General features: G+C 36.3%; 1 protein-coding gene across 1 annotated transcript in view; it reads right to left on the reverse strand.

Moving 5' to 3' along the window:
- LOC136265153 (von Willebrand factor-like) overlaps positions 1 to 1,521 on the reverse strand; it is a 62,588-nt gene extending 61,067 nt beyond the window's left edge. The window contains exons 1-2 of the mRNA XM_066060002.1: positions 1,457 to 1,521; positions 1,385 to 1,406 (exon numbers count right to left, since the gene is read on the reverse strand). Coding sequence (XP_065916074.1) covers positions 1,385 to 1,406; positions 1,457 to 1,519 — 85 coding nt within the window. The 5' untranslated portion in view covers positions 1,520 to 1,521. The remainder of the gene's footprint in view (positions 1 to 1,384; positions 1,407 to 1,456) is intronic.
- Positions 1,522 to 9,283: the final 7,762 nt, after the last annotated feature.

Consider the following 9,283-nt stretch of genomic DNA (forward strand, 5'->3'; position numbering starts at 1 on the left):
TACATATGCTAGTTATTAATAGATGGCTGGAACAGTGGGAATAAAGGACTAAAGTTTCTTGCTCAGGAAACAACTGCTACAGTAGCAGTCACCACCTGCATGGGTATCCGTTCAAACTGGAACATCTAGTTAGTGAAAGAATATATAATACGATCTGCTGTAACTATTTAGCTACCAAATAAAACTACGAGACAATGTAATTTCAAGGATGCAACAATACAATGTGCAAAATTATACGTACCTGACTCCACTTCATTTCTTTTTGTGGAACAACACCGTACCTAGCATAGCCATTTCAATATCCTCATTTAAAAGTTTGTACAAGAGTTACAGAAATTATTCACAGCTCTGGCATTGTATATACAAAACCAATTCCCTGTGCGCAAAAATCTTGAGACAAATATCTCTACCCTTATAGAGACATACTTTCCTGATTAATTTTGAGGATGCTAATCAAATACTGTGAATAGCAAGACTATTTGGTAAGTCCATGTTCTGCATACTAGAATAGCACTAATCATATGCCACAATGAATTTACGAAAGGTAAGTAGTTGAATGCAGAGGAAATCGCAGCTGTTCCCATACATGGCTTACATACACATACCTTGACCCAGTAGACTGCAAGCTACACATCTGTGGATCAATTAAGTTGCCACCTGGAGTATAGCAATTTTCATAGTACTGTACATATAATAGTGTTTAATGAATGCCATGATTTATCTAGTAAAGTTTGTAAAGTCTATTATGAATATAAATTTGTTACATAATTGCACTAAACCAGTAAACCTTTCTGTAACAGACACTTTAGCTATATGAATAAATTATCTTTTTCAGAAAATAGAATCCATAACTTTGGGTACAATGTTTTTAACTGTTATAAACATTGGCAAGACACTTGTAAAACAAATGATGCAAGACATCCCTGAGTAGCTATTAAAATTCATGCTCTTTCACTTCAACTATGCATTGAAATAACTTACAGTATCTAACATGACAAATTATGGTATAATTATTAAAAGGAACTATGTATCAACTTTCAGTCTCTCAACATGAACTTAGCAAAAGCATGTAAGAATTGTGTATGGATTTTCCCAAGTTGGGTGTCTTACACCATATCATTGGAATGCACTAGTGGTAAAGGTTCAATACATTGTTAAGCAAGCTTTGTTTCAGAGCTTAACACATTCCTTTAGCAGTAAGAACACACAAGTCTCCAAAAATTTTATTAATTGACCAACATATATATATATTGTAAGTAACACCATGATAAATTTTTGCTACTACTTTTTTCTCCAATGCACTCCAAAACAAGTAGTGAATACATGACAAAGTATCACTTGCACATCTGAGAAAAAGAAATTACAATCATCATTAAAACCTTACCTTGTCTTTTCGAGATGGCATCCTATTAAATATAATGTAGTAAAATAATCATATGTATTATCTTTAACTTACAGCAGAAAGTACGGTGATGACTAGGCAGATCAATAGAAGATAGCTCTTCACATGTAATAGCATCCTGAATTTTGCGCGTTAGTAACAATTGCAGGTTGCAGAGGTTTATATATAGGACTTCTGTTGCTAAGCATTTACAGATACTTAGGATTACTACATAGTCTGCACATTCCAAGCTATTGTCATTATATTAAACAATGGTTTTATAAACATTTTGCTGTTGAAGCAGTCTTTAAGTGAATCATTTGGCTACACTTATATGGCATATATAGTGTTATGTAATCATCCACAGCATAAAGACTTTACTTGAAGATCAATCAGTGGCAGATCTAGAAATTTTCACAGAGGGGGTTTCAGGTTTAGGCACCAGCGGCAGATCTGGGATATTCTTACATGGACATTAGTGGTATACATAGTCACTCAACAAGAGTGTGAAGCATGCTCTAACTAGGGGGGTTTAGGGGCATGCCTCCACCGGAAACTTTTGAAATATTACCCTTATTTAGCAATAATTTTGGCTGAAATTTGTTGAATAAATAATTATTGTAAGTAATCACATGTTGAAAGAATGCTTATTATTCAATACCAGTCTCTAAAAGTGACAATTATATGAATCTGCATGATATGCGATGCATGCATATGGGGCAACATAAAATCGATGTAGTAGTATGATTTCATGGATCCCTTCAAACTCCTGATTTCCTTCCACTCTGGAATGACTGAGTTTATACGTAGGCATAGGTTCTCCTAGACCTAAGGATAAAAAAAATTTGGAGAATTCAGAATAGTTATATACCAGAATCAGATCCAGGCTTTTACAAAGGGGTATTCATGGTAATTGTAGCTTCAGCTAGCTAGTAGTAATATTTCATAACAAAAATAATCGCTCTCCAGCAATGATAAATCTTACCATTAAGCCTTTAGAAAATGCTGTCTTTAGAAGTAGTTGTAATATCTTTAAACAACAATTTTTGAGGTGCTTGTTGTGTATGAAGAAGTTGCCTTTCCTACCCTGATAAGGGACAGTACCAGAATAGTATCAAGGTTGATAGCTATAATTATGGTGAACATTATTATGTGCTTGGCTACTAGTCTACAAACTATGAAACTAGGTAATTTCACCCACCTGTGCCTGCTCCATAAACTGATTTCGGGTGCACACCTTCTTGTCAAAAGGGGGTTTCAGCTGAAACCAATGCAACCCCCCTGTATCTGCCACTGTCAATGGCATGGAATGTTTTTCTGACTTTGATGACCTTTATATTTCATAGAAAACAACAAACCAGTAGACCATGCAGCCATTTAATAGGAATGCACTGGTTGTAGCAGTAATGAGATGATGCAGCAATAAGGTAGTTTGCTATAGTATTATGCTAATTGAGCACATCATACAAACTGTATGTGTTTATTAAACTTGTGGCCAGCAGATATGCATATATAAGTCAAGTGCATGAGTACTTAAAGTACAGCTTTTGAAAGTATATAGCACCTGTACTTAAATTAGGCATTCCAGCCCAATTTTTAAATTTTGGAAAAATGGATTTTTTGTGGGCTTCTGTACTTTTGTAACAGAAACTGTCTGTATCATTGCAGAGGCACTTCTTTTATTGTTCTTTGTGTGAACACTAATATGTAATGGGCTGAACATAGATGAAAATAAACCATAATGGCTACTTAACTTTTTCAGTAATTGATAGTTGGAACATGCATCCAGATGAAAACATTAAGTACACTGTATCGTGCCATTCTTTATTTTGGTGCGGTATGCACCGCTATGCACTGGTTCACCAGTCATAATTATGTTACAAAAATGTTAACCAACGAAAAGATAAACAATTAGAGATTTTAAAGGTTGATTAGGGATCATATATAGGTAGTGAAACAATGGAGGCTGCAAATATACACTACTGAACATTTAATCCCTAACTCAGTCACGGATAAGACTGAAGTAGGGATAAAATGTCCACTAGTATATCTTCAGGTGTAGGCGACCTCCCTTGTTTCACTACTTTTTGTGGCTACCTGTATTCATCACTATAACCGTAATGGGAATAATCCTCTACCCTGTATATATTCATCTAGGAGATTTTCCAAGAAGCAATGAAGCTATAAATATATAGACAGCTTCGTTGATTGAAAGTGGGTTACAAATATTTGCGTTTTCCAACAGAGTTATCAGTTAAATTCAATATAATTAATATAGCTACTATGAAAAGGTGCACACAGAATTACATACTGTAACAAGATCAAGTTTCTATTGACATGGTGTGTTGCATAGATTATAAAATTGCTGTGTCATGCAAAAAAATTACTTGACAATATGTGATGTACAATGAAACTTAATTACTGTATAAAAATATGTAAATGTTTATACAGTGGGCTGGCTCTACAGCAGGAGAAGGATGCGGGTAGCCTCACTTTCAAATGTTATTTCTTCTTGAGTTCACTGCTTTCTGTTGAAGATAGCAAGATGTAAGTGCTATCTAAAATTTTAACATACTGTTTAATGTTACTAATTGTTTTACAAGTACATGCAATGCCATAAATTCTGCGTAATTATAAATCAGAAATAAAGAGAATCCCATAGCTCAACTAAAAGTACTAACTCTTAGGAATTGATCTATAGCAACAAACTGTTATGAGGTTTACCAAAGGGATGCATGCACCAAGGCATACCAAAGTAGACCATAATTTATAGGAGTGACTGACTACTATTGATTCAGTGGCTCTACTACAATTAAATTTGCATGCACCTACAAAATACTGATGTCTGTAACTACTGTATCTGAAGCATCTACATTATTGTAGGCTTTGTCATTGGTGCATATTTGAGCATGAACAACCAAGGCAATCGTATGAAGTTTTGGGTTTTTCTGGCCAAAAACATCACCCCAAAACCAGCCTCACAATACTTCATGGCACCTAGGCAGTACTGGCTAGCTGTAGTCAAGTCCAAAAGTGCCTTCAGTATGACTTGAAACGCTTCCAAAAAGTTGCTTGAAAAAACTTATTTAGTACAATTTTCTACTGACTGATTGACTGAATGATTGACTGACTACCGCAGTATGTACAATGTACACATCGTGGACTTACTTAAGTTACCTTTGTCCTCCTTTGTGTCCCGTTTCTTTTTGCTAACAGCTCAAGGTGTCCGGATTCACAGTAGCTAGTGCAATCGCTTCCCTATGGGAATCTTTTGTATTTCCTTGGTGACTTCAGAGGTGCTTCTCCTATTGTTCTTCATTTGTAACATTGTGTAATGGGCTGAACATAGCTGAAAGCAAAGCATAATGGCTATTCACTTTCAAGTCAATAATTGAAAGCCGAGATGCTCTTTCAGATGAAAACATTAACTCTGATGCTCTATACAGTGTGCACCTTACCTAATCGAGCTTAAAATTCTTCCTATTTTTCTTATACTTGTTTGTTTACTTTATGACTGGTGAACCAAAGACACCATTTACCTGACAAAGAAAATATCCCCATTGCACATCACAATAGAGCTGGCTTTACCATTAAGCTGAGCAGGCAACCAGCTATGCCCCAAGGCTAAGAACCAGCTATGCCCCAAGGCTAAGGTGGCCCAAGAACTTCAAGCAAAGTGGCCTCATACTTTGCTCATACAGCCAATTACATTCACACTTCCTTCTACACAGTCATATACATATGTTATGGTAAGCACTAGCACTTCTAGGTATTTGCAGACTACAGTAATGTATGAATAGCTTCTATCTATATAGCACTTATGTAGCTACATATATTAAACAGTCTTCTGTATTACTTGCAGTGTCATTGTAAATGCATGGCATGATTGCTTGAGGTGGGCCCCTAAATGTACTTTGCCTAGGGCCTAACACAGGCCCTGCATCAGAATGTTGCCTAGTAGAAGTTGATCATTTTAAGATATAGTATTTCTAGTTTACCAGTCCCACATAATTATTGACAACCAGGTAGAGATTAACTTTTCATTACTACTGATGCACCCTCTTGTTTAAATACTTTTATTACAAGTTCAACATACACACTATGGTCCATCATACTTTATTTTTCATTGATGTGCATTCAGTTTGGTGACTCTGCACATTGCAACACATACAAGGAAAATTAGGAATCTTAATTAAGTTTGATTAAAGATCATAGGCATAAAAATAGTGAAACAAATACCTTTCAAGGTCTCCTACACCTAAAGATATACTAGTGGACATTTAATCCCTACTTCAGTCTCTACGTAGGGATTAAATGTCCACTAGTATATCTGCAGGCATAGGCAACCTCACTTGTTCCACTACTTTTATGTCTATAATCAAAACTTCCTAATTTTCCTTCTACTTGTTTGTTTACCTTATACATATATACACCCCCTGTATAACATAGTTATGCATGACTGGTGAACCTGTGCATACTGCGTCAAATGAAAGAATGGTTTCAGGTTTATTGTTTTCATCTCAATGTGTGGCCCAACTATCGATTTATGTGAAGTGGCCATCACGCTTCGCTTTCAGTTATGTTTAGCTCATTTATACACAGCATTACAAATGAAGAACAGTACAAGAAGCACTGCATGTGCAATCAATCCAGACACTATGGAAATATGGACAATTTCTGTTACAGACGTAGGGAAGCCATCCTGCAGTACCATGAATCAACTGTCAGCAAAGATAAATGGGACACAAAGGAGGACAAGGTTAAGTTCATGATGTGTATTTATGAAGTGTCTAAATAAGTAAAAGCTTATTAATTATTGTGCATTAGTTTTAGCTCATTTGGTGCACGCACTATTGAGTCCTTGTCAGATAAATTAATGTACATTGTACATACTGTAGTATGCCAAAAGGCACATGTCTGGATGAAGTGACATCTAACAGTGAAAAAACCAATACAATAGCCTTAGCCATTATGCTTGTTTGAAAGAATCAGTCAGTCAGTCAGTCAGTCAGTCAGTCAGTCAGTCAGTCAGTCAGTCAGTCAGTCAGTCAGTAGAAAATCCCATTGAATAAAAAAAATTCATAGCAACCTATTGGAAGCATTTAGGGTTGTAAAGAAGGCACTTGTGGGCTTGGTTAAACCTAACCAATACAGCCAAGGAATCATGAAGGTATAATGAGGTTGGTTTCTAACTTTCTGGTCAATGCTTATTGTAAATTTCCATGATCCTTAATATGCAGTATACCACTACTGTATGATTCTACTGTACTGCAGTTGCATGATATAAAATTAATAGGACTTGCAGGGTGACGTAATTCATCATAATTACTAAGCAACCACAGCTGTCAGCCATGTTTTGGGAGAACGTAATGACTGAAAACAACCTTCTCACTATTTATAGTGGTCTATAGTGAAGTGAACGCATATAGTGCTGTTGAATAAATAACATTCAGCTCGTTAGAAACAGCAAAGAAGCTAAAATAGGTGAGTAATTCAGTGAAAACTAATTGGTCACCTGTTTCACGAAGCCAATGTTGAGGAATTCTATTTTGAACCTAGCCCCGTTTTCCAGTGTCACTATATCTAGCCCTTAGTGAATAAATGCTATTACCTTCGCTCTGACCCAATGTGTGCCATACAAAGTTGTCCCAAAACATGGCCTCCTGACAACCATTGCTAGCCCATGTTGTCACACGTGCAAGTCCTCTATGGCCAACAGCTGCAGTGTAGCCTCAAACAAAACCAGTGTTCATTGCCCACAGTAGCCTGACAAAACCATTATAAAGTGTTAAAATGTACTTAACTTTAAGAGAAAATTTTCCTAGTTGATCATTTTTGTGTAGCCATTATGATATCATTAACATTTGCACTGTAAGTAAAACAATGGAACAGTGAAAGTTTCCCCTGACTGTTTTTCCTGATATGTGTCTTCAAGTGTATGTATCACACAATATGGTAGTAGCGATTATTAGGGATCATGGTGGTTTGCACATTCCCACAAAAAAAGTTAACCAGAAATCAGCCGAATCGACACCCTGCACTGTCAATTAAAAGAAATGGGATGTAAAGGAGGACAAATGATGTGTGCATTGTATGTACTGTGGTATGCTCAAAAGTACCTGTCGAGTTGAAGCATCATCTAGCAGTGAAAATATCTAGCCCAGGAAACATGTGGCTCTTGAATTACACTTGTCTGAAGGAATTAGAAAGTTAGTTAGCCAGTCGGCAGTAGAAAATTCAACTAAATAAAAAAATTAAATCTCATAGCAACTTATTGGAAACAATATGGGTCACACTGAAGGTGTTTTTGGGCTGCAATATAATAATAATTATTATACTGTATACCTCACTAATACTGCTAAGATACCAAGAAGGTATTCTAATTCAGTCATGACTACAGACTGAAATATAGGGATTAAAATGTCCACCAATAACTTCCCTTGTTTCGCTACATGTTATTTCTATAATCCCTAATCAAAACCAAAATTCCTAACTTTTCCTTGTGCTTGTGTATATGCAAACCATACTGACATACAGGTAAAGTAAAGTTTTGAATCAACTCAAAATTAAGAAGTCCATGTTTTGACCATAGGGTCAAGAAACTTTGTAGATGTATACCAAATACCAAAAGGCATACTTGGTCTAGCCATATTTGGGTTACTGATGGCTTTGTATAAGGAATTTTAAGTTCAATTAGGGATCAAAGAAATAAAGTAGTAAAACAAGGGAGGTTGCCTACACCTGCAGATGTACTAGTGGACATTTAATCCTTACTTCATTCTATATATATACCCACAACTGAATTACAAGTAGGGATTAAATGTCCACTAGTATTACTGCAGGAGTAGGTTGACCTCCCTTGTTACACCACTTTTTAATTTCTTTGTTTCCTAACTGAACTTAAAATTCCTAATTTTTGCTTGTGTAACATTATTGTGACTGGTGAACCTGCACATACCACATTAGAAGAAAGAATGGGACCAGGTTTATTGCTTTTTGTCTGAACGTGTACCCCAACTATAAATTACTGAAATGGTGAAGTGGCTATTATGCTTTTTTTCAGCATTACAAATGAAGAACACTACAAGAGGACCTCTGTAATTCCAGTCACAATGGAACACTTGGACAATGCACTTTACAAATGTAGCAAGCCATCAGGCAGCACTACTGCACATCAACACAGCAAAGATAAATGGGACGCAAAGGAGGACACAGGTAAGTCCATGAAGCATGCATTGTACATACTGTGAAGGCACCTGTCGAACTGAAGTGAGGTCAAACAGTGTTAAAATCAAGCCCGTAGCCTTAGCCGTTACAAATTTATGCTTGTCTGAAGTCATCAGTAATCAGTCAGTCAGTCAGTCAGTCAGTCAGTCAGTCAGTCAGTCAGTCAGTCAGTCAGTCAGTCAGTCAGTCAGTCAGTCAGTCAGTCAGTCAGTCAGTCAGTCAGTCAGTCAGTCAGTCAGTCAGTCAGTCAGTCAGTCAGTCAGTCAGTCAGTCAGTACTAATTTTTTTTTTTGATTTGGTTATACAGTACCTAACAAATACAGCTAAGGCACCACAAAAGTATTGTGTGGCTGGTTTGTAGTCGATACCTTTTCATAAGAAAATGCAAACCTCCATGATCCCTAATATACAGTATTACCACACTGTATGATGTGTCCATAAACACGCACACTGACGTTCATTTGTAATTACTCAGCTAACAAGTGTGTCTTGTTTTAATACAGTAAACATGCTAAAGCATTGATGCAAGTGCTATGAATAATATGCAGAATATAGCTACTAAACAGAGTGGAAGGGGCACAGGGCAAAGCCAATTATTTCTAAGTTTTAATGCTGTTAGTATTTCTTAAATAGTACAAGGTTAGAGAAATTTTTTTATGGTCAGCAAAAACATGC

This window comes from Dysidea avara, chromosome 1, assembly GCF_963678975.1.
Source record: "Dysidea avara chromosome 1, odDysAvar1.4, whole genome shotgun sequence".
Lineage (NCBI taxonomy): Eukaryota > Metazoa > Porifera > Demospongiae > Dictyoceratida > Dysideidae > Dysidea > Dysidea avara.